We start from the raw sequence: 25,460 nt of genomic DNA, 5'->3' as shown, positions 1-25,460 counted from the left end.
TGCCAGTGGCTCACACCTGCAATCCTAGCTAGGCAGGAAGCTGAGATCTGAGGGTCTTGGTTTGAAGGCAACCTGGCAAACATCTCTCAAACTGTTATCTCCAATTACCCAGCAGGAAGCTGGAGGTACAGGTGTGTGGTTCAGGTGGTAGAGCACCAGCCATGAGCAAAGAATTACTTCACTAATTTAAAACTGAGGACCTAAGAGAAGGGGTCTTGCCATTGGCTTTTCTCAGGACAGCCTCAATCCTCCTGCCTCCTCCTCCCGCATAGCTGGGATCACAGGTGTGTGTCACCATGCCTGGCTCTTTGTTGTTATGAAAAGAATTGCAAGAGACACGGGGTTCGGGTGGGGAGCGGCCCTCCAGCTCCATTCCCCTGCAGGGCGTGGAGCCCTGCCCATTCCTGCTGGCCCCCTGGACTCCTACCTGAACGTGCCTGCCTCCTGCAGGGCGTCGGGGTTGGCCGCCTCCCTGGAGACCCACTCTTTCAGGCTGCAGAGCAGGCTCTCCTCTTGCTTGCACAGAAGAACGTGCAGGCGCATTTTGGACACACGCAAGAAAGCAGCTGCAAAAGGCGGAGGGGACACCATGGGCGAGGGGACATCCTAGGGCACAGCTCAAGAGTCGCCCGGAGACCCGGCCATGGCATGAAAGGCACCATTCCCGCACCCAGAGGGAGACTCCCACCTCAGAGCCCCCTACTTCCCCCCGGGGGGACACAGGAGCCCGGCCGGTACCATTGTCTTCATGGCCTTCCTCCAGGAGGCTGAGAAGAATGGCGACCCTGCGTGTGTTGCGTGAGCTGCTCTCATCCTGGTCCCTCAGCATCCCCACTGCGCCCTGCACGCAGCTGCGCAGGAGCCGTGTGGTGTCCAGCACCTGTGCCCACCAGGACAGCCCATCAGCAAGACCGGGGCCAGCTACGCCTGGGAGAGCCCGGCCCGCTGACCGGGGCCACGCGCCTGCCCCAAGGTCCCGATTTCAGAGGACAGGAGGGCTGGGTCCCCACCCGCAGGGAGGGGGGATGGCGGAAGTGAACGCTGACTGAGGACACAGCCTGAGGGGAGCGCTTTGTGGCCAGGTCTCCACGTTGCCTCCTGCCAGCCGGGGCCAAGACACCACTGCCAAAGACTCACCTCAGCCTCTCCGGGGCCAGAGGCCGACCACTCCATGGCCTCGGGCCCTCCCGCCTCCACTCCAGTCTCTGTCCCCTCCCCTGACCAGGAGCTGTCTACATCCATGTCCTTCTCTTGCTCATCTTCCCCTGCAAATCAAGTGGACTCAGGTTAGCACCTGGACACACAGGGGTGAGGCGGGGTCGGCTGGCCTGGGCCCAAGCTGGGACCTGTCAGGCATCGCAATGTTGGCCTCAGTTAAGGGATGTGTGAGCCGGGCGCGGTGGCTCACGCCTGTCATCCCAGCTACTCAGGAGGCTGAGATCTGAGGATCAAGGTTCAAAGCCAGCCTGGGCACAAAGGACCTGAGACTCTGATCTCCAATGTACCCCTAGAAAACGGGAAGTGGGGCTTGGCTCCAGGGTAGGGATGTAGCCTTGAGCTGAAGAGCTCAGGGACAGGGCCCAGGCCCAGAGTTCAAGCTCTGTGACCCCGTACCCCCAAAAAGGAATGTGTGACATTCGATGACAGGCCTGACCCTACACTCCGCGGCGGTGAGCAGGCCTCCTATTCCTGGCATCTCTGAGGGTGAACTGGCAGCTGATGGGCAGGCGCCGAGGCTCAAGGGTGCCCCAGCACTGACCAGGCTGCCACACTTGGGCACCTCCCACCTGCCACCCCTGCATGGTCCCCAGAGGGTCACCTCTCTGCTCAGGGGCAGGCTTGTCTCCTGGCCAGAACAACTGGCTGATGGTGACGCTCTGGAGCTTGGTCACGTCCGAGGCCATGAGCGCGCATCTCCAAAGGTCGTCGATGTGCACCGATCGCCATGGCCCTGTAGAAAACACGGAGCCCTCAGTCCTCCCCTCCCTCCCTCCGTCCCTCCCTGGCCTCTTTCTAGGAACTCTGAGCAGGACCGCTGTGCCAGGCCAGCTCTCATGGCTGCTGAGGGTCTAAGGCCATGCCAGGAGCTATGCTGTGATCTGCACATCAACAGCATCAGCGACAGAACCAGACACACCACAAGGGATGGATGGATGGATGGAGAAGGCTAGAATTCTTGGTGCTGGTCTCATTATAGCGGCCATGTCAACAAGAGTAAAGGGGTCTGGCACCTGTCATCCTAGCTACTCAGGAGGCTGAGATCTGAGGATCAAGGTTTAAAGCCAGCCTGGAGAACAAAGCGAAAAGACTTTTAATGCTGACTGATCAGTAAAAAGCCAGAAGTGGAGTGGTGGCTCAGGCGGCAGGGTGCTAGTCTGGAGCAAAGAGACTAAGTGAAAGAGTAAGTGTAAAACTGAGTTTGAGCCCCAGTGCTGGCACGTGTGTGTGCATACACATGAGTGTGTGTGAGCTTGCACACGGGAAAGGGCTATGAAGTGTTGGCTGGATTTGCTTCCCCTTCTCCATGCAGTTTCTGGAACACGTTTCTGAAGTATCCATCGTGTTACACAACACAGATGGTAAGCATGCAGAGACAAAGAGAAATGCAGAGACAAAGAGAAATGCAGAGATGCACGTTCTGCAATCGGGCACAGCACACCGTCAAGGGGCCAGGGGTAGGAAGGTGTGGTCCCTACACAGAAGAGGCGGCCAGCACCCCCTGCGCCCCCATACATGGGAAATGCTGAAGCCACAGCAAATCCCCCAACAAATGCCTTTGTTGCTTTTCTGTTGGGACAGGGCCTTATCCCGTATCCCAGGCTGGCTGTGAATTGATGATGCTCCTGCTTCAACCTCCCAAGTGCTGGGATGATAGGCATGCAGCACCATGCCTGGGTGAAGACGCTGGCTTTGACCCATGGCCCTGGGTGTGAGACGTCTAATTACTTGTATCTGAAGAGCCCATCCTGGGAACCGACCGACCGGATTTCAGCTATGGGACCCCATGAGCAAGAACCCAGACACTACGAAAGGGTCACACTGGTGACGCGGGGTCCTACCTCCATGGAACCCCACGTAGGGCACCCCACTTCCCATGCGGGACAGCTTTGTGATGAAATAGACAAAGATGCAGCCATTCATTCCTTGTATTTTGTTGATCTCATTGATAGCAGAATACCTATTGGAACAAACAAAAATTAGCCCTAAGAAAGCCACTGAGCAGAATCCAGTGGAGGGGTGGCAGGGGCCATGCAAGTCCACGGGGACATACTGCAGGGCGGTTGCCCTCACTCAGTGTGCCCTCACCTCGGCACAGGGCCCTAACACCTGTGTGGCCTGGCCGGGTGGCACTCCCGGGGTCTGGGGCCTCATCCAGTGGGATTGGGCCGCCAATGCTTTCAAGGCCCAGACATCACTCTCCGGCACACTGCAATCTGCGACACTCGCCAAATTAACACAGTTCATCTGATACCTAACTGTTAATCCGGGAAGTATCAGATTTCTACTACAAGCACCATAAAGACGTCCAATGCGAACAAAAGCAATTATATAGTTTTACCACCTTTCAACCTTCAGTAAAAGTTCAAATTGTGTCATTTAAAATCAATGAAGGCCAAAAACCTGACGTGTTCTTCGGCATCCTATCACTACTCTATTATTTACAGCTTTATGTTTGCCAATCCTGGGACTTGAACTCAGGGCCTGGGCACTGTCCTTGAGTTTCTTTTGCTCACGGCTAGCGCTCTATTACTTGAGCCACAGCACCACTTCTAGCTTTTTCTGTGTATGAAACCCAGAGTTCTGTGCATGCTAGGCAGTACACCACCTCCCAGCCCTATTACTTATATTACTTTGCCTTTCCCACCCCCTCTCAGTACTGAGCTTGACCTCAGGGCCTCGTGCTTGCTCAGGCAGGTGTTCTACTGCCTGAGCCATGCCTCCAGCCCTTCATTTTATTTTTTGCAGTTTCTCTAGCTCTCAGTGCCTCCAGTGAGGAAGAGCTTTCTTATTTTTCTATCTGTGTCTACTGGCTTCAGGGCAGAAATTCGGTGGGCGGTCCTGAAAAGATCAGTGGGTTTCCTACATCCCTGGAAGCGTACTTTGCCGAGGCGATGAGCTGGGCGCCCTGAGTGCTGTCGTCAAAGTCAGTCTGGATGATGAGAATTTTGTTCCCAGCGGTGTTTGTTAGGCAGCTTCTGCAGGAAAGAGGGAATGTGCAAGTCAGTTCTCCATGAGGGCAGGCACTGGGCTTGATTCTTAGGGTCACGATATAGTCCCTTAGATTTTGTTCAAGGCTAGCATTCTACCACTTGAGCTACAACTCCACTTCTGGCTTTTTGCTGGTTAACTGGACATAAGAGTCTCATGGGCGTTCCTGCCTGGGCTGGCTTTGAACCACTATCCTCAGATCTCAGCCTCCCAAGTAGTTAGGATTACAGGTGAGAGCCACTGGCACCCAGTTCTAAGGGAATTCTCTGTCCAAGAAATGGACCAAGAAATGTCCCCCAGTCGTGGGGAATGCAAAGGTTACAGAAACCAGCAGAGAGCTCCCATCTCCCTACTGAAGAGCAGATGCCACTGTGGAGAAAGAAGGGAGGGCAGCCCAGCCCAGCGTCCTCACGATGGGGACTGAGAGGTGGGGACAGAGGTGGTGGTGGGGAACCTCGAGGAGGCAGCAGGGAGACAGTGTGGGCACAGCTCACCTGACCCCCCTGAGGAATGAATGCTCCGTGTCAAACTGCTGCAGACACAGCAGTGTGGGCCTCGAGGCCAAGTCCTGCACCTCTGCCTCCAGGGCCTCACAGTCACGACCGGTGAGCAGCCTGGAGAACGTGGTGACCTGAAAGTGACAGCACGGGACATGGGTCAGAGCCTGAGTGCCCTGTTTCCCGTGGGAGAGTGGCCGTGCCCTCCCTGTCCTTCTGAGTGCCCACGTGTCTTCAGCCGTGGTCTCTACTTGAGACTTGGTGCAATGCGGTCTGGCTCCCGCCCGCAGGTGGAGTCAGCCCTGGAAAGCCCCTGCCCAAGCTTCCGAACCTGCAGCCTGGCCTCCCCCCCCCCCGACTCCCACACCCACCAGCCACACAGGGACCGGGATGGACTCCACTCTTGGCCCAAGCCGGCTGCTCAATCCTGTGTTCTCAGTCATGAAGAAAGCTCCCAGCTAGCTCAGGGGAAGACTCAGGGGCACCCCAGACCCCCACTACCTGCTGTCCCTCTACGCAGTTAGCACCAGCCCTCCCCGTCTACATCTTACTTTATTTTCTTTGTGTCTGTCCGATCCTGGACCGCAAACTCGGGGCCTGGGCGTTAATCTGAGCTTTCACTCAAGGCTGACACTGCCACCACTTAAGCTCACGCTGTGGATCCCCCAGCACCTGCACCCTGCACTCAGAGGTGCAGCCTCCTTTAGGAGTCTGGGTGCCGGACACAGTACCGCTCTGAAGCAGATGCCCAAAACTCAGCCACACTGAAACTCAACTTCCTTGTGCACAAGGAAACCGAAAGCCCCAGTACCAGTGTGTGTCATTCCCTGGGATCCCGAGCCCCGACCCTGGGGCTGCAGGGGGAGGTTGGGGGGAGGACAGTCACCTCTGTGAGGACGACGCAGGGCTCCGGATGGGGGCTGCGCAGGTGCGCCTGCAGGAAGTCTGCGAAGGAGTCGTGCTGCTGTGTGTGGTAGTACCTGCCGGCCAGCTGCCGGGCGCTGTGCGCGTCCAGCGCGGAGGCGCTCAGCCGAACCACGGCGTCCGGCGTGGCGCAGTCCAACAGGATCAGCTTGGCAGCCTCCAGCACCCTGTCGTACAGCTCCTGGTCGGCCAGGTCCCCGGCGCCCTGCTGCTCCACAGCCTGCAGCACCGCGGAGCTGCAGGCATCCGAGTGGTAGCCCACAAAGACGTCCTCAGCCCGGTACTTATGCCCGGCCATGAACTGCTGGACCTTCACCTCCACAAAGTCCTGCACCCACTGGGCCAGCTCGCGCACGACGCCCTTCTGCCAGTCCGCCAGCACGGTGTGGCTGTCCAGGTAGTGCTTCTCCAGCCGGTTGATGAGGGGCACGGGGAACTGGGTGTACACCACGTCCTTCTCCTCGATGACGATGAGGCGGAAGTCCGAGTGGACGCGGCACTTGACGCGGTGGGTGCCCAGGCCGAGGTCCACGTACTTCTGGCCCCCGAGGTGGACGTAGTACTGGTTGAGCGCGTCGTACAGGCTCTCGTACAGGCTCTGCAGGTTCAGCAGCAGCACCGTGCGCCCCGTCTCCATGCAGACCTTCACCTGGTTGATGTTCCTGCAGATCTGCGTGTACTCCTGGTCCCGGGGGAAACCGGAGCCAAAAATGATCTCGGCCTGCTGGGCCTCTCCGCAGAGCATCTGCTGCAGGATGGGCAGGGCCGCGTAGTTCTTGGTGAGCACGAGGAGGTAGCGGGACTCCGCGTCCTCCGGGCCCCTGTAAATGTTCTGCCTGATCAGCTCCAGAGTACTGACCTTGTCCGCAGACACGGCCTCGGGGACACTGGCCGTGAAAATGTCCAGGGCCGGGACGTCGTCTTTGCCACTGAAGTTCCGGAGTATGGCGTGCGTGAGGCTCTGCGGGGAAGGCTTCCTCGCAGAGGCCCTGGCCGTGGCGAACACCATCTTGATGAGGCTGTAGTAGTCGCGGAGGCCAAAGAACTCCTTGTCCTGTCTCCGGCACACTGCTTTGTAGGCCCTGGCAAAGGGCGTGAAGTACTCCTGGATTCTGTCCTGAGCCACAGGGTCGGAAGAGCAGATGCCCTGGGCACTCTTGATGAGCTCACGCTGGCTGGGAAGGCCGCGGGACACGAAAATCCCGCGGTTCATCTTGGCAGGGTCCAGGGCCCAGTTGGAGATGCCGACGAAGCCTACTTTCTTGTGAGGGGACGGGTCATCTTCGATGCAGCCATCTTCCAGCAGGGGGTGCAGCGCCTTCAGGGGCATCTGGGGGGAGTCCTCCGCCAGCCCCACCTCATCCAGCACCACCACGGACACGTAGCGCTGCAGGTCCTTGCCCTGCTGGAAGCGGGCGCACTGCTTGAAGGTCCCGATGATGCCCTGGGGGGTGGAGTGGGGGCTGCACTGGAAGGACACCAGGTGGACCTGCTTCAGGCTGCGGAACAGATCGGAGTGGGCAGCCTGGCCCTGCATGGCATCGGCCACGATAGTCTTGGCGAGGGACTTGGAGCTGCCCGGCTTCCCCACCAGGAAGAGCGGGATCCGGAGCTCGATGCAGAGGACCATCATGAACACGTTCTCCTTCAGGGCCAGGTTCTTGGCGATGGTGTTCCCGAGAGGCACCCCGTCCAGGAACAGATCCTGCGTGCGCGTGATCTCCTCCAGGATTGCCGTGCTGTCGTCGTACGGCTCAGGGAAGCAGGCGCAGATGGCTCTCCGGTAGGACTCTTTGTCCTCCAGGGAGGCGTGGTAGCATATTCCAATGGCCATCACCAGAGACCAGAGCACAGGGTTTCTGGTGAAGTTACTTCTGCTGACATGGGACGAGGCATTCAGCTGGGCTAAGAGCATCTCGCTGTGGTCATGAAACCATTTGAAAACCTTCACACAGCGCTCCACGTCCCTCAGGCTGACAAAACTGCTCTCGTCCTCCTTCTTCCTCAGGAAGGCCTGAGAGGTGGCGAGCACGCGGGTGATCACCTGAGCGTGGGCTTCGTCCACCGCCACGGAGCCGGCCAGCCTCTGGACGATCTGCCGGATATACAGCTTCTCGGCGGTGTCGTTCAGCTGTCCGAAGTCCCACACCAGAGGAATGAGGCTCGGGGGCAGGGCGTGGACGCGGTACACCAGCTGCCGCAGGGGGATGGAGCCCAGCCTCTCCGCCGTCTCCTCGGCCCTGACCCGGTACCCCAAGCCCGCCGACTCCAGGCGGTGGATCGTCTCCTCGGAGTGCTTCCGGTAAGGGTTGCAGGCGGCAATGATCTGCAGGCCGGAATCTTCCTCCAAGGGCTCCCCGTCCACCGTCTGGTCACACAGGACTTCCTTGATGCAGCTGATGGCTTCTGTCGTGTTGGCTTCGTCAAAGAACAGGATGGTATCCAACTGGTGGATAGCCTTGTTCTGGATGGCGAGCTCCCGCGCCTCCCGGACGGCGGAGTAGACCGTGGCCGCGGTGGTTCCCCCATGGACCTTCACCAAGCGCATCGTTTCGGCACGGACCCCACCGCGGCGCAGATCCGTGAGGAACTTAACCAGCCGGGTTTTCCCGCAGCCGGTTTCTCCCATGATGATCACGGGGATCCCGCACCGGAACCGCATCTCAATGGCCAGGATCTTCAGCATGTTGTCTGTGGTGAGCTCGTAGGTCTCGTCGGGGTCATCGACCCACTGGATCCCGAGGGCCAAGCAGAGTCGTTCCAGCTTCTCCTGTCTGGAGAGGCTGTCGAAGTCGACGTTGAAGGGGACCCTCTGAAGCAACAGCCCCTGGTACAGCTGTGTGGTCATGACGTCGCTCTTGATCACCTGCCCGCTGCGGTGGTTGATGGCGTCCACAAAGCCATTGCTCTTGGGCTGGAGGTGGAAGCCAATGAAGGTCATGGTCAAGCGGTCGCCGTTGAAAAAGACGTACGGGTGAGGCTCCGACTCCCACCTCTTTCGGACAGAGAAGGGAGCCAGATCTTCTTCAGCCACCCCGTCCATGGTGACCAGGTGACCGCCGGGGCTCTGGTCCGAGGTGTGAAGTGTTGGGGTGGCAAAATCTCTCGCCATAAAGATCATGAAGGTAACCACAAAGTTTTTGAAGCCCCTCAGTGTGTCTCCAATGAAATCTAGTTTGCAGAAGAGCGAGTTCTCGCAGTCTTTCAGCTGGCAGTTCAAGAAGAGAGCAAAATTCCGAATCTCGGACCAGGACGGGTTTACCACGCCGCAGTAGATGAGGAGGTGCTGCAGGCATTCCTCCGGGGTGCCTTCCACACAGCCTTCTTGGTACTGAAACAGGTCCAGGTTTTTTTTCTTATGGAATCGTTTCAAATACTGGAAAGGTCTCTGGAACACTGTGCTACGGAACTCCTCCCTATCCATGCCCAGCTCCCAGAGCCGCTGCATCGGAGTCAGCTCCAGGTTGATCACTTCCTTCGGAGGTCTGCAGGTGACTTTGGGGAAGACGTCAAGAAACCTGAATGGAGGGACATGCGAGCTCTGCAAAGGAGAGACATGGGTAGAACAGTTACAACGAAGCTGTGCTCCCAGCCACCTTGGAGGCCGAGATCTGAGGACTGTGGTTCAAAGCCAGTTTGAATCACAGGAAGTCCCTGAGACTCTTCTCATTTCCACTCAACTACCAAAAGCCAAAGGTGGATCTGTGGCTTAAGTAGTTGCACTTGAATGGCAGCTTTTGAGTGAAAAATCTAAGGGACAGCACATAGACCCCAAATTCGAGACCCAATATTGGCACCAAGAAGAAAAAAAATCAGCTATAACCTAAATTGCTTTTAAAATGCCTTTTTGAACAACAACAAAAATCTACATTATGATCTAGTAGACTTCATTCTACAGATGCAAGGCTAGTTTAACATATACAAGTCAATAAATGTAATTCACCACATCAGCAGAGTGGAGATCAAGAACCACATGATCATCTCAACAGATGCAGAAAAAGCCTTCAACAGCATATCATGTCCATTCATGTTAAAAGCTCTGGAGAAACTAGGAACAGAATGAATATTCTTTAAAACAATAAAAGCCACATGAGACAGACCAACAATCAATGGAAAGCCTAAAACCATTTCCCCTAAAATCAGGAACAAGGAGAGACGTCCACCCTCTCCACTCCTCTTCCATATAGCTCTGGAATCCTTCAACAGAGCAATTAGGCAAGAAAAGGACATAAAGGGATTCACAAAGGGAAAAGAAATCAAACTAGCCCTATTTGCAGATGACAAGATCTTATACTGAAGGCCCCCAAACCAAAACTCCTAGAAATAATGGACCACTTCGGCAAAATAGCAGGATACAACATTAACGCAGAGAAATCAGTAGTCTTTCTGTATGCCAACAGTGTACTAGCAGAAAGGTAATTTATGAAAACAACCTTACTTGTAATAACCTAACCAAAGATCTATTTAGTGAAAACTATAAAACTTTAAAGAAAGAAATCAAAGACGACACCAGGAAATGGAAAGATCCTCCATGTTCATGGATAGGTAGTATCAATATTGTGAAAATGGCCATACTGCCAGAAATGATATACAAATTCAATGCCGTCTCCATCAAACTCTCAGTGATGTTCTTTACAAAAATTGAGAAAGTAAGCAATCCAAAAATGCACATGGAACAACAAAAGACAGAATAGTCAAAGCAATTCTAGGCAGAAGCAGCAATGAAAGCAATATTACAATACCAGATTTCAAGCTCTACTATAGAGCCAGTATAACAAAAACAGCTTAGAGGGCTGGGAGTTTGGCTTAGCAGTTGAGTGCTCACCTAGCAAGCACAAAGACGCTGGTTTGATTCCTTGGTACCATATACATTATTTAAAAAAACCGGAAGTGGTGCTTTGGCTCAAATGATAGAGCTCTAGCCTTGAGAAAGCCCAAGGACGGTGCTCAGGCCTTGAGCTCAAGCCAAGGACTGGCAAAAAAACAAAAAATAAACAAAAAAATCTTGGTACCGGCACAAAATCAGACCTGAGGACCAAATGAACAGACTGGAACACCCACAAATAAAACCATACACATACAATCAGCTGACATTTGATAAAGGGGCCAAAGATACACAGTGGAAAAAAACATAGCCTCTTCAACTAATGGTGCTGGGAAAACTGGGAAGCCACATGCAGAAAACTAAAGTGGATCCCAGCCTGTCGCCATGCACCAACATCAACTCAAAATGGATTAAAGACCTCAACATTAGACCTGAAACTTTGAAGCTACTGCAAGACAGAGTAGGAGAGACATTAGAACTTAGAGAAACACTCAGAAACTTTCTAGGCACAACAGATTGGAGAGAGACTTGACAAATGAGGCTGTTAAAATAAAACTATTTCTACACAGCTAAAGACATAGCTAATAAACTAGAAAGACAGCCAACCAACTGGGAAAAGATATTTACTAGCAATACATCAGACAAAGGCTTAATATCCAATATACACAGGGATCTGAAGAAATGAATCCCTCCCAAACTAATAAAACAATCACTAAATGGGAACAAGAACTAAGGAGAGACTTCTCAGAAGAAGAGGTGAGAATGGCAAAGAAACACCCGAGGAAATGTTCCTCACTCCTGACTGTGAAGCAAACGCAAATCAAAGCAACCCTGAGATCCCACCTCACCCCAGTCACAACGGCCAATCTTCTGAATGAAGATATCAACAAATGCTGGCGGGGATGTGGAGAAAGAGGAACCCTACTGCCCTGCGGTGGGGATGTAAACTAACCCAGCCACTCTGGAAGGCAGTCTGGAGGTTCCTCAAGAAACTAAACGTAGACCTTCCCTCCGACCCCGCCATACCAGGCCTAGGCATCTATCCTGAGCACCACGAGCCAGGACATGAGCAGGACACCTGCACATCTGTGTTCACTGCTGCATTCTTCACAACAGTCAAGAGATGGAAACAACCCACATGTCCCACTACAGATGAACGGATCAAAAAAGGGTGGTTGGACTGGGAGCCTAGCCTAGTGGTAGAGTGCTCGCCTAGCATGTATGAATCCCTGGGTTTGATTCCCTAGTACCACATACACAGAAAAAGCCAGAAGTGGCAGAGTGCTAGCGTTGAGCAAAAGTGTCCAAGGACAGTGTCTAGAACCTGAGTTCAAGCCTCAGGACTGGCCCAAAAAAAAAAAAAATTGAAGAACTCCACTGTGTGTAGGTATCACAAGTCATTAAAGAGGATAAAACAACGGCATTCACAAGAAAATGGATGGAACTAGAACAAGTAATGTTGAGCGAGATAAGCTAAGATCAGAGAGACAAACAGCGCACAGTCTCCTGATACCCACACACGGTAAGATCGAAAGAGGACAGCCTTAGGAGGAAAACACAAACTGTAATACCTCCTCATAAGGAAACCAAGGACCTTTCCTTAATTTGTCTTATCATTTTCAGATGACTCTGTATTCTTTACCTCATATATGGTTGTGCATATCTGAGGGAAGGTGGGGGAGGCACAGAGTCAATGGAAAGAGGGTGAAATGTGCAGCAGTGGGGCCCAGGGCTGTCTGGACATTGATGAAAGTGTACCACACAGCTCACGGGCAGAGATGGCAGTGAGGGAATGGGAGAGAAGGAGGGAATGGATGATACTGAGCAAAAGGAAAGAAATGTACTTATCATCTGACATACGTAAGGGTACCTGCTGCGTATCACCTCTACAACAATAAAAAAGAAATAAAATGGCTCTGGGCTTGCCCCTGTGCATAATTTATACAGGACCCTTGGATGTAAGTGCTCACTGCAGTCTTTGTTGGTGCCTTGCTTCTGCCCACTGCATTGTGGTGGCTGCATTCTAACCAGCAAACCTTCCTGCATCTGAGACATCCCTCCCCACTCAGCGTATCTATACCGCATGCAAGTGAGCCCCAAGTCCTCCGCTGACGGGTTCTACAAACAGGGCCTCCCTGCTCTCCGACCTGAGAGACGACTGTTCCGACTATCCCTGCATGCAGAGCCACCCCGTGTCCACAGCTCACCCCCGTGTCCAGAAGAGCGTGGGTTTAGGGTACACGTAGAGATGAACAACACACACTTAAACTGCTCACTGAGATGAGACACCGTGAAGACTGTTTAGAGGCAGCAGTGGCTCCCGCCTGCAACCGCAGCTACGCGGGAGGCTGAGATCTGAAGATCACAGTCCAAAGACATCCCAGGCCTGCAAGTCCGTAAGGCGCTTATCTCAACCGACTACCAAAACCCAGGAGAGCACAAGCCTCGAGCACAGCAGCTCAGCGACAGTGACAGGCCCTAAAGTTCCAGCCCCAGGATGGGCCCAAACAAAACAAATGAAACAAAATAAGTGTAAGGATGACTATTTTTCTGTCCTAACACTGCTACTTTCCGAAGGCAACCACAAGACGTTTCTCTCCCAGCTAGAGAGCCTGGAGACGCCTGCGCGGCCAGGAGGCCAGGGTTCGCCGGCTTACCAGCTTCGAGGACCGCGCCGGCTGCCCCGCGTTCCGGTCTGAGATTTCGACGATGTATAAATGGTGAGGGTTCCGCAGCCACATCTCCCCCCTCACATCCATGAGGCATCGTAAAACGAGGAGTTTGAAAAGAAACACCTCAATCCCAGCCTGCACCTAAAGAAACACACGAGAGGGCGTGCTCACACAAAACGTGATGGCTTCTCTGGGAGAAGGCCACTGCGGGTGAGGTGAGAAGGAAAGGGGGAGCTGGGGGGGCACCGAGGGAGGCGTCCACCCGCGGGAGGGGCACGCACAGAGCTGGTCACATCCAGGTGGAAGATCACAGGCTTCTGCTGGTATCTCTTCTTCAGGAAAGGCAGGAGGGAGCTGAGCACGTGGTTCTCGTCCACCCGGGGCTCCGTCAGCCGGATGGTTTTTAAAGGCACATTTTCACCCTTGAACTTCTTTCTCAGATTTCTGTGCAACCTCTTCACATAGAGGGACTTTCCTGAAACCATTACACATAGACATGAGACCTCCAGAGGGGCCAAGAGGCAAAGGCCCTGGAGGGATGGGGCCCACACCAGATGGGAGGACACACAATGCCCAGCCACTGTCCACGGCCCACAACCGTCCATGCACAAGAGCAGTCAAAGCCAAGTTTTTGTAGGGGCAAGAGCAGCAAGAGCAGCTGGAGGATGAGGCAGCAGCCCCTGCTGACCTTCCACGGGGGAGAGGGCTAACTAAAGGGCCCAAGGGCTGGGCTGTGATCCTAGAGACTCAGGAGGCAGAGGTATCACGAGTGTGAGCTGAAAGCCATCAAGGCAAAGTTAAGACCTTAGCTCAAAACATAAGCCGGGTGCGGTGGCTCACGCCTGTAATCCTAGCTACTCAGGAGGCTAAGATCTGAGGATTGAGGTTCAAAGCCAACTCGGGAAAAAGTCTGTGAGATGCTTCGATTAATTACAAAAAGCTGCAAATGCAACCGTGGCTCAAACGGCAGAGCACTAGCCTTGAGCAAAAAAGCCAAGCCCAGAGCATGAGCCCTGGAGTTCAAGCCCCAGTACAGGGACAAAATAAAAGTAAACAAGAGTGCTGGCTGGGAATGTGGCTTAGTGGTAGAGTGCTTGCCTAGCACGCATGAAGCCCTGGGTTTGAAAAAGCTGGAAGTGGCAATGTGGCTCAAGTGGTAGAGTGCTGCCTTGAGCAAAAGAAGCTCAGGGTCAGTGCCCAAGCCCTGAGTCCATGCCCTAGGACTGGCAAAAGAAAAGAGAGAAACAGGGACTGGGAATTTGGAATTTGGCCTAGAGGTAGAGTGCTTGCTTGCCTAGCATGTACAAAGACCTGGGTTCGATTCCTCAGTACCACATACATAGAAAAAGCCACAAGTGATAAGCTCTAGCTTTGAGAAAACCCAAGGATAGTGCTCAGGCCTTGAGCCCAAGCCCAGGACTAGAAAAAAAAAAAAAAAGAAAAGAAAAGAAAAAAGAGAGGAAGGGTGGGGGGAGAAAAAAAAAAGTTGGTTGTTGGTGGCTCAGGCATGGAAGACTCTTTTGTTGTTCTTGTTTTTCTTGGTGGTGGTGTCATTTGAACTCTGAGCCTGGGCACTCTCCCTAAGCTCTTCTGCTCAAGGCTACCACCCTACCCCTTGAGCCAGAGTACCACTTCCGGGTTTCTAATGGTTAACTGGAGATACGAATCTCAAGTATTTTAGTGCCCAGGCTGGCTTTGAGCCTCTATCCTCAGATCTCAGCCTCCTGAGTAGCTAGGATTATAGGCGTGAGCCACCAGTACCTGGCCAGTGAGACTCTTGTCTCCAAGAAACTACCAGAACACTGGAAGTGGAGCTATGGCTCAAAATGGTACAGCATTAGCCTTGAGACGAAGAGCTCAGGAACAGTGCCTGGGCCCAGAGTTCAAGCCCCATCTCTCTCTCTCTCTCTCTCTCTCTCTCTCTCTCTCTCTCTCTCTCTCTCTCTCTCTCTCTCTCTCTCTCTCTCACACACACACACACACACATACACACACACACACACACAAAATGCTTGCCCACTGTTCAGGAGCCCTTGTAGTACTGTAAAAAGACAACCAGGACGCTGATCTCTTAGAAACGACAATGCACTGGATCCTCATTACCAACACCAGATCCCAAGAGTTTATGAAGAAGAAAGCTCCCTCAGCAGCCCACTCCCAGGAGGGCTAAAGCGTCAGGTCCACCCAGTGCGGTGGCTGAGATTTGAGGATGGTGGCTGGAACACAGTCCAGGCAGGAAAAAATGTGACACTATCTCCAGTAAACTACTGAGAACAAGCTAGAAGTAGTGCTGTAGCTCAAGTGGTAGAGTGCTAGCCTTGAACACAAGAAGGCCAAAGGACAGCACCTTGGCCCTGTGTTCAAGCCCCAGAACTGGCAAAAAAGAAAAAAGAAAAAGGAAGAAAGGAAGAAAAGGATCAGGTTCTAGCAGATGCTCTGATTTCCTGAGACTCAGTTTCTCCACCTACAGCAGGTGTCTTCCTAGGGCTTATCTGGTCTATCCACCCCTGGGTCCCCCTTACCAACACCCGCTCTCTCTGAGGTCACCAGCCCAACACACAGCTGGTCTCTGAACGCCGCTGCTGCTGACTCGGCTGGCTCCGGGACCTGGAAATGATCCTCCAGGTAGGCCTGGATGTCCTTGAGCGGGGCCTGCGGGACGAGGAGGACTTTGTGCTGGCTGAAGGCGGAGGGGAGGTAGCATTGCTCCTGCGCGCCGTCGCACACCATCACCAGCTGGTAGTCTTCGCGGTGGGGCCGTGTGCACAGGCTCTGGAAGAGCGCCTCCACCTGGCAGCCCACCTCATAGCTCAGCTGGTCGGCAAACAACAGGCAGTAGATCTTGTGGTCCTCGGAGCCTGGGGTGAGGCAGCGGCGCAAGAGCAGCGCCACCTCCTCGAACGAGGTCTGCGGGGTGCAGAGCAGCACCTCATCGAAGGCGGGCAGGGGCTGGTGTGGGTCCTGCATGTAGAGGGCCAGGGCAGCGGGCAGCACCTCTGAGTGGCCACACAAGACAAGGTTGGGCTGGCCAACATGCAGGCCCCTGGGGAGAGAACGCTCCACGGGATCCCCATTCCACCTGGCCAGCTGAGCCAGACAGTGGCCAAGGGCCTCCAGGTCCAAGCACCCCGGGAGGAAGGCACTGACGCACGCTACCGACTGCTCCATAATGATCTTCAGCTTATGCACCAGGCCGAGTGCACAGCTGAGCAGGAGAGGGAGGCGGGTCTTCACTTTGGCCTCAAGGACTGTGGCAGCCGTGCTGGTGCATGCCTCTGTGGCCCGGAGAACATCGGAGGCCTCGCAGCTGTCTTTGATGAAGGAGAGCATCATCAGGGCGGCAGTGCTGGGCCTCTGCTTCCTGAGCTCAGTGCTCAGGTAGACCAGTTGTTCTGCTGTGTAGAAGTTGAGGTAAAAGTGTTCTGCTCGCTTCTGGATCACCTCCATCTTCCAGCGGTCCAGGAAATTTTCCATCTGCTTGCAGAGGGCTTCCAGGCACTCAGTCACATTCCCACTCTCCACCAGCTGGCCCACGCATTCCAGCCCAAAGTCCATGCGGATGGAAAACCCCTGCCTGGGGCTACAGTAGACTTCTACCGTCCAGGTCCTGAACAGCATGTTTCCAGCAGAGTACAGGTCGAGGAATGCCTGGACAAGCCGCTGAACATTGCAGAACACCTGGGAAGAAGAAAGCGGACATGAGGCAGGTGGCAGGAGGAGCATGTGGGGCTCTAGTGCTGTGAGGTGTTGGATGGGGACCCATTACTCTAGACACACACAGCTCTACAACCCCAAGGATGAGTTCTTTCCTTCCACTGGCTCTGTGTGCATATGGAACTTACCACAGATATACGCACAATAATTATGACCATTGTCCCTCCCTCACAATGACCAACCTCACCACGAGGCTTCCTTCCTCACATAGTAAAAAGGTAAAAAAAAAAAAATCAAGAATACCAACTGTAGTTCATAACAGTAATCCTAGCTAGTCAGGAGGTTGAGATCCGAGGATCAAATCTGAAGCCACTCTGGACAGGTTTCTTTTATTATTATTATTATTTGTCAGTTATAGGGCCTGGACTCAGGGCCTGGGCTTTGTCCCTGAGCTTTTTCCATTCAAGGCTGGTGCTCTACGACTTTGAGCCAGTTCCACTTTTCTGGTGGTTAATTGGAGATAAGAGTCTCGTGAGCTGGGTGCCGGTGGTTCACACCTATAAGATCTTAGTCAAGAGACTAAGATCTGAGGATTGTGGTTCAAAGCCAGCCTGGGCAAACAAGTCTGTGAGACTCTTATCTCCAATTAACCACCAGAAAACCAGAAGTACGGTGTGGCTCAAAGTGGTAGAGTGCTAGCCTTGAGCTGCAGAACTCAGAGATAGAACCTAGGCCCAGAATTCAAGCTCCTTGTCTGATTAAAAAAAAAAAAAATGTCTCATGGATTTTCCAGTTCGGGCTAGCTTTGAACCATGATCCTCATATCTCAGCATTCTGAATAGGATAACAGGCTGGTATCTGGCTTCTATAAGACACCCCACCACCGCCCCCCCCCACACACTATCATATGAACTTTAAAGAAAACCTCCCCCTACAGTGTGTGTGTGTGTGTGTGTGTGTATGCATGCACACAATACGTATGTCTGTACTGGGGCTTGGAATTAGGGCCTGGGTGCTATCCTTTAGATTTTTTTGCTCTATCACTTGAACCACAGTTCCACGTCCAGATTTTTGGTGGATAATTGGAGATAAGAGTCTCACAGACTTTCCTACCCCAGCTGGATTTGAACTTCAATCCTCAGATCTCTACTTTTTGACTAGCATTACAGGCCACAGGCACCCACCAGGCATTCAGATTCTTGTCAGAGTAAGTGATGTAATTTACCATTTTCACCTTTTCTGAGGATCCCTGAATCATCTCTTCTTGGTGCTGTCAGCCCCTTCTCAGGACCATGAGAAGGAGGCCCGGCCCTCGGGGCCTGCCTGGCCTCAGGGCCCTGTCTACAGCCATCACAAATGCCTCACGTGGAGCCAGCATCTGCACTCCAGAGCCTGCTGGCGAGCTGGACCAGCTGCCCGTCAAATGCCAACTCTGACCCCTCACCCAACGCCATAGTGGGAGTGCCTGGCACAGCCTGATGCAACAGTGGCTCCAGCTGAGCACGGCGCAGAACCACCCCCTCACCTCGGAAAATTTCTCCATCTCCACGTGGTGGTGGGCTTTCTTGCCAGACATCAGCATCAGCTTGTTCAAAAGTTCCTTCAGCTCCTCTAGAGAATATTCTCGCATGGCCTCCATGTTGCCGTGGCTCTCGGGGAGCAGAAGGCGCAGCACAGCTCCCGCACACACCTGTGAAGGTCACGTGATTAGCCCAGCTTCCAGGCAGATGAACCCGCTGCCCACCAGGAGTCTGGCACGACTTACCTTCTGGTGGCCTGTAGGCGCCTCAATCACATAGATTCCCCTGCTGTTGATTGCAGTGGCCAGAGACAGGGAGGAGAGCTCCACGGAGCCGTGGCTTTCCTTCACCGTCTTCAGCCACTCCAAGTTCCTGGCAGAATCTCTCTGTGAAGACAAAAGCGGAGAATATAGCCGGTGTCCCATCTTGCCTCCACCTGGACCTCACCCATGCACTGCACACACCCTTCTCCAGGGCCAGGGTGGCTTTCCCTGAGCCCCTGCCACTTCTGTGGGCTCTGTCCATCCTTTAGGACCCTTCTTGTCCAGTGGAGTGGTCTGTGTGTGCTGCTGCCCCGGGGGCCAGGGGGAGGGCTGCACCGGGCTGCATGGGGTTCAGCTTCTCTAAGGACTGGTGCACTGCGAGCTCTGAGTGACCACACTGCATCAGAGGCTGTAACTTGAGTATGAGCCTCTGGCAGAGACTCTGCAGCTCATCGTCTGCCTGGAGAGAACCAGCTGTGCGCCAGGCTAGCCCAGGTCTGGACAGCACATCTGCCAAGACCCCAGCACAGTTGACTCCAACTTCTAGGTTAAATTCATTTATTTCTGATTTAAAAGAAAACAAAAATAAAAAAACAGGCTCATGCCTGTAATGCCAACTATGGTTTAAAACCAGTCTGGATAAAAGACTTTCATCCCCACTAAACTACCCAAAAGTCAGAAGAGGCACCGTCACTCAAGTGGTAGAGTATTCACCTTAAGCAGAGACAGTGCCCAGTCCCTGAGTTCTAGCCACAGGACCAGTATGCATATGCACACACACACACACACTCAATACCAATTGTGGAAAACACAAAAGGTCACAGAACATAATGGTCATTATTACTATCCATACAAAAATAATGGGGGATCCAAGAATCGGTGGCCACGGCTGTCATCCTGGCCACTCAGGAGGCTGGGGTCTGAGGATCGTGGTTCAAAGCCAGCCTGGGCTCGGAAATCCACGAGACTCTTTATATCTCCAATTAACCACCAGAAAATGGGAACTGGTGGCTCAAGGAGCAGAGTACAAGCCTTGAGCAAAAGAAGCTCAGGGATAGTACCTAGGCCCTGAGTTCAAGTCCCAGGACTAGCAAAAAAAAAAAAAAGAAACAAAGAAAAATACTGGCAACATTTTGGCATATTTGCTTTCAAGCTTTGGTTCACAGGTGTTTACTGCAGTGCGTCTGTAGTTCTGTACACCTCCCTCTCACAGGTTTCACAGAGTGGCTTTGTACATACCTCCCACCAGGTGTGTGGCCCTGGGCCCCACCTTAGCCCTGAGAGTGCTCAGCAGAGCCTTAGCCAGCCAGCGCTGTCGACCCTGGAAGTGGAAGGAACACTCACCAGCTTGTTGGGCAGGCACGGGTCATTGTCTAGAGCCTTCCAGAGTTCTCCTAGATGCTCCCTGAACTCGAAGAACCCTGCCCCTGGATCTAGCTTGTACAGCAGGGAGGCGTAGCCCTGCACGGCGTCGTGGAAGCAGGCCACGCGGTCTACATCGAGGTCATTCTCCCCGGCCGAGATGGAGGCCAGGTCCACAAACACCTTGAGTTCATTAATGCCTGTGAGAGAAAAGAGGTCAGCGCAGCTCCTCCACAGGCTCGGGCCTCCCCTCTGGGGCAAACACCCACTGTGAGCAGTAACTGGCCACACCAGGACCACACACGGCCAGGCCACGTCCTGTTTTCAGGAAGAATCTTTGATTCTGCAGTATGCCAGCTGATACCCAGCCTTCACCACACAGCAATGTCTGCCCCGGGCCCTGGCTGTGGTGCAGGCGCCTTCTATCTTTAAATCTATGCTAGGTTTGCTACACTGACGAGTCACGTGAAAACCTGAGCTAAGACCTGGCACAGTGGCTTGCACCAGTAATCACAGCTACCAGGGAGACAGAGATCAGAACAATTATAAATTGAGGCCAGCTCAGGCTAACAACGCCTGTTCTAAGCAATAAAAAGCTGGGTGGTAAGGTGAATCTGGCATTTTACCCACGAGAAATATGACTAGGAGAAGGGACACAGTTCAGGCCAGTTTGGGCAAAAAGCTAAGAGCCTATCTGAAAAATAACCACACCAAGCAACAGAGTGCCTGCCTCCTAAGTTCTAAGCTCCAAGTTCAAGTCCTGGTACCACCAATACACAAATAGAAAATGCAAGATTATTCTCCTTGAGCTAGTTATCACCAAAGCACACAGATCCACGCGGACCCAGCGTTCCTGACGAGACAGCGAAGCTCCCAGCGGCTGGAGCCAGCCAGCCTCCTCGCAGCAGGCAGCCCCTCAAGGCCCCATTGCTGTTGGTCCCCCCCCCACCCTGCCTCTTCCACTTTCCTCTATTGAATCTCTGTGACTGAGTAAGTTTGTCAAGCTAGAGAAGAAATGTGTGCCCTCCGTGAAGATGCCGTAAGCCCTGTGACCCTGTGACCAGAGCGCCTCGTGTTCAGGTAAACATCGCTTGCAGGAATATTTTTTTTTGCCAGTCCTGGGCTTGAACTCAGGGCCTGAGCACTGTCCTTGGGTTTTCTCACGGCTAGAGCTCTACCACTTGAGCCGCAGCACCACTTCCGGCTTTTTTCTATGTATGTGGTACGGAGGAATGGAACCCGGGTTTTCATGCATGCTAGACAAGCACTTTAACCACTAGGCCACACTCCCAGCCTTTCAGGAATACCTTAAAGCAAGGAATGGTGAGCAGGGCAGGGGTGGGGGAGGAAGAGGAAGCGGTCCTTATACGTGCTGTCCTGATGCGAATTCCACCCCTGTCAGCGTGGTAGACTTGGCCAGCTACAGAAAGACAACCAGGAACATCTTCCGCCCTTTGGCAGGGGTCCCGCCACAGCCCATCTGAAAGCTCCTCCAGCCCCGGCGAGCCCAGGGGCGCACAGTACCTCCGAGCGCCTCCCGCAGCCAGCTGACCAGCTCCGTCCGCAGAGACAGCTCCTCCAGGCAGCGGCGGCGAGGCTCGCTGATGTCTGCCAGCAGCTTCTTGGTGCCGATGAGCTTCTGGTTGATCTGGACCAGTGTTTTATGGCAGTAGGTCTCAAAGTCCTCGCTCTGCAAGAGGAAGGAAGCTCCATGGTGGTCGGCAGCTCCAAGTCTCTAGGTAGCAATGCCCAGGGCCCTCAGTCCTTGCTCTCCAGCTCCCAGCTGTGCCACTGCATGGCACCCTTCCCAGCAAGGAAGCCAAGGTGTGCCCTGTGCTGCGCCCCCGTCAGCCGAGGGACAGGCCCAACCCAGGCAGGAGGCTCATGCCTGTAATCCCAGCTACTGAGGAGGCCGAGATCTGAGGATCATGGGTGAAGCCGCCCAGGCAGGAAAGTCGATGAGATTTTCATCTCCAATTAATCACCAAAAAGCTGTGGAGCTATGGCTCAAGTAGTAGGGTACCAGCCATGAGTGAAAAAGCACAGACACTGTACCAAAGCCCTGAGTTCAATCCCCAGGACCAGAACATCTTTCTCTCTGTCTATCTCTCTCTCATATAAACACACACACACACACACACACACACACACACACACACACACACACACACGCACATGCATGCATGCGCACACACACACCCCTCCCATCTTAGGCTAAACAGGAACGATGGACCATTTCCTGTTCCTGGAAATAAGTAAATATGATTGAACAACTGACAAAGTATTTTCCTTCTGTGCTTTCATAACCCAGAGAAGTCAGAGTTCTCTTTCTCCTGAATTCTCCATCCTCCCACGGACCTGAGAAAACTCCCTGGCTAAGGAGTGGCTGCACTCTCCAGACACAAAGGTAATACCAAGCATAGCCGACAAGCACCCTTGCTCTCCTGGGCCAGAATCCCTGGAGGTGAGTCCCCCCCCCCAGCCCACAGGAGACCCTAGCAAATCACTTACAAAGCTTAATAAAGTGGAAAGGACACTGAAGTCACCAGTCAATCCCAAGTTCTTGTGGACCTGCCAGATGACCCTGGCGGAGCTGGCAGCCTGGCGCAGGCTGTGGTACTCTTTGATCTGCCTGACCCGCTCGGGAATCCAAGACTGCGAGGCCTCAGGCTCCACCATGCCCATGACACAGAGCTCAGAGGTCAGTTCGCTGTATTTATCTACGAAGTCCTGGAAAATGGCCTGGACCTCCTTGAAGGTGATGTCTGCCGACCTGAGGTCCTGGTAGAGCTTGGTGAACTTGTCGTAGCAGGGTGAGTACAGGTGCTTGTGCACCACGGCCAGTGGGATGACGGGCTTTCCCGCTTCCTGGTCCAGTGTGCTGAGAGGCTCGGACGTATTCTCCCACAGCACATGGAAGATGTGGCTGTCCTGCAGCAGGTCCACGTTCACAGCCATCTCCTGGATCTGAGGCTGCAGGCGGTAATGAGTCTCTGGCTTGGAGAAGGAGGAGGAGGGCGGAGTCACGGACACAACTTCATTTAGTCTCTTCCCGCTGAGGTCCTCTCTGTGTCTTGTGTCTATCTCTCCAAAGTGCACTTTGAAGAAAGGATTGAAAGTCAAACCTCAAACCATGGCAGCATTATTTGTCTATTTATGTATTGTGCCCATCCTGGGGCTCGAACTCGGGGACCTGGCTGCTTTCCCTGAGCTTTCTGTCTTCAAGGCTGGAGTTCTACCATTTGAGTCATCGTTCTACTTCCAGCTTTTTGGTGCTTAGTTGGAGATAAGGGCTTTACTTTCCCAGCTGGCTTTGAACCACGATCCTCAAATCACAGCCTCCTCAGTAGCTGAGATTACAGGCATGAGCCAGTCCATGGCAGCATTTATTTTTCTTTCCCAGGTTCCACTCTACTCCTGTCTTTCCTTCTCAGCAGGAGTAGGAGGCGTTCCCCTCCCTCCCCACATGAGGATTCACTCGCCACACCTATTTCCACGGCAGGAAACAAAAATATTTTTAAGTCCTAAAGGCAGCCGCAACACCCCAGAGGCCCTGTCCAGAAAACCTGCAGCCTTCCAATCCATCTACGTCTCAGGCCTCTCAGCATAAAAACAAGACCTCTGGACAAAGGTGGAAGACCCCTGTAAGATAAAGAACTGAGGTCGGGAGTGTGGCCTAGGGGTAGAGTGCTTGCCGAGCATGCACAAAGACCCAAGTTCGACTCCTCAGTATCACATACATAGAAAAAGCTGGACGTGATGCTGTGGCTCAAGTGGTAGAGTGCTAGCCTTGAGAAAGCCCAAGACAGTGCTCAGACACTGAGTTCAAGCCCCGGGACTGGCAAAAAATTTTAAATAATAAAGAACTGGGGGCTGGGAGTTTGGCCTAGTGGTAAGAGTGCTTGCCTAGCATGCACGAAGGCCAGGGTTTGATTCCTCAGCACTCCACATACATAAAAAAAGTCAGAAGTGGTGCTGAGGCTCAAGTGGTAGAGTGCTAGCCTTGAGAAAGCCCAAGGACAGTGCTCAGGCCCTGAGCTCAAGCCCAGGACTGGCAAGAAAAAGAACTGAGGTCTAAACAAATAAACTCGCAGGATGGGGTGGGGCTCTGAAGGGGAGCTTAGCCTGCACAAGGCCCTGGGTTTCACACCTCCCTCTGCCCCCCACTGCTGGGGGGTGTAAAGGCGCTGTCATGACAGTTACTCAGGAGGCTGACCTTGCTGGGATTGTGGTTCAAGGACAGGCCAGGCAGGAGAAGTTCACAGACTTTTCCCAGGAAGAGTTGAGTGTGGCGGTAGCATACTCCTGCTATTCTGGCTACCCAGAGCAGGGCAGGAAGGCTTTACCCCAGAACTAAGGAGGGGAAGCTGGGACTGGCAGCTCACACCTGTCATCCTAACTGCTCAGGAGGCTGCGATCTGAGGATCAAGCTTAAGAGTCTGCCTGGCAGGAAAGCTCATAAGACTCTGATCTCTAGTAAGCACCAAAAAGCTGGACGTGGAGCTGTTGCTCAAGTGGTAGAGCACCAGCACAGAGATAGAGCCCATGTCCTGAGTTCAAGCCCCAGTGACTGAGAACAAAACCTAAAGGCCTGCCTCCACCCTCCTAAGCACACCCCCAGGTGTGGAAGCTTCCGGAGCCCGCACCTTGCACGTAGGGACTCAGCCTCTCACACAGCTTCATGAGGCTGTTCACACGCTGCTTCTCCTGCTGGACGGCCTGCAGCTCAGCCTTCCTCCAGTCCAGCACTTCCTGCATTGTCCACGTGTTCTGCTTGAACAAAGGGTGCTCTCGCTCTAGAAAACAACAAACCAGCAGTCATATATTTGTTTGCTACAGTGACCCCTTTCTGCTGTCATACTCCATATGCATTCCCGGGGGCAGACATGGCTGCCGCTCAAGGAATACGAACAGAATCGGCACTCTTGCTTTGCCCTTTTTATCATTATCATTATTATTATTTATTATTATTGTTATTTTTTGGTGCTGGTACTGGGACTTGAACTCAGGGCCAAAGCACTATCCCTTAAGCTATTTTACTCAGGATGGCCTTCTACTACTTGAGCCGCAGCTCCACTTGTGTGTGTGTGTGTGTGTGTGTGTGTGTGTGTGTGTGTGTGTGTGTGTGTGTGTGTGTGTGTGTGTGTGTGTGTGTGTGTGTGTAACTGGAGATAAGAGCATTACGTAGTTTCCTGTCTAGGCTGGCTCTGAACCAAGACCCTTAAGCCTCAGCCTCCCTAGTAGCTAGAATTACAAGTGCCAGCCACCGATGCCAGGCTCGCCATGCCATTTTTATGCCAGTCCCATGAGTTTCCTGCAAATTATAAAGTATTACTTGTCAACTTTCTTGAATAAAGTCTTAGAGGGTCACCCAGCCATGTACTGGTGGCTCACGCCTGCAGTCCTGGTTACTCAGGAGGCTGAGTTCTGAGGATGGTGGTTCAAAGCCAGTCATGGCAGGAAAGTCCAGGAGACCCTTACCTTCAACTAACCACCAAATAGCTGGAAGGAGAACTGTGGCTCAAGTAATGAAA

At 53.4% G+C, this 25,460-nt stretch overlaps 1 protein-coding gene across 1 annotated transcript in view; it reads right to left on the bottom strand.

Annotated features, from left to right (window-relative positions):
* The window catches only part of Rnf213 (ring finger protein 213), a 90,464-nt gene that overhangs the window by 30,387 nt on the left and 34,617 nt on the right, over positions 1-25,460 (bottom strand). Inside the window, exons 18-34 of the mRNA XM_090351336.1 lie at positions 24,573-24,722; positions 22,438-23,024; positions 21,451-21,616; positions 19,909-20,126; positions 18,547-18,687; positions 18,307-18,471; positions 15,650-16,805; positions 13,409-13,602; positions 13,113-13,268; positions 5,593-9,171; positions 4,704-4,840; positions 4,101-4,196; positions 3,060-3,178; positions 1,820-1,951; positions 1,138-1,265; positions 739-880; positions 428-566 (exon numbers count right to left, since the gene is read on the bottom strand). Coding sequence (XP_090207462.1) covers positions 428-566; positions 739-880; positions 1,138-1,265; positions 1,820-1,951; positions 3,060-3,178; positions 4,101-4,196; positions 4,704-4,840; positions 5,593-9,171; positions 13,113-13,268; positions 13,409-13,602; positions 15,650-16,805; positions 18,307-18,471; positions 18,547-18,687; positions 19,909-20,126; positions 21,451-21,616; positions 22,438-23,024; positions 24,573-24,722 — 7,405 coding nt within the window. The remainder of the gene's footprint in view (positions 1-427; positions 567-738; positions 881-1,137; positions 1,266-1,819; positions 1,952-3,059; positions 3,179-4,100; positions 4,197-4,703; positions 4,841-5,592; positions 9,172-13,112; positions 13,269-13,408; positions 13,603-15,649; positions 16,806-18,306; positions 18,472-18,546; positions 18,688-19,908; positions 20,127-21,450; positions 21,617-22,437; positions 23,025-24,572; positions 24,723-25,460) is intronic.

This window comes from Megascapheus bottae, chromosome 17 (genome assembly GCF_031878675.1).
Source record: "Megascapheus bottae isolate mThoBot1 chromosome 17, mThoBot2.hap1, whole genome shotgun sequence".
NCBI classification, from domain to species: Eukaryota; Metazoa; Chordata; class Mammalia; order Rodentia; family Geomyidae; genus Megascapheus; species Megascapheus bottae.
The sequence above is the reverse complement of the archived record's forward strand: the minus strand, read 5'-3'. Positions and strand labels throughout refer to the sequence as shown.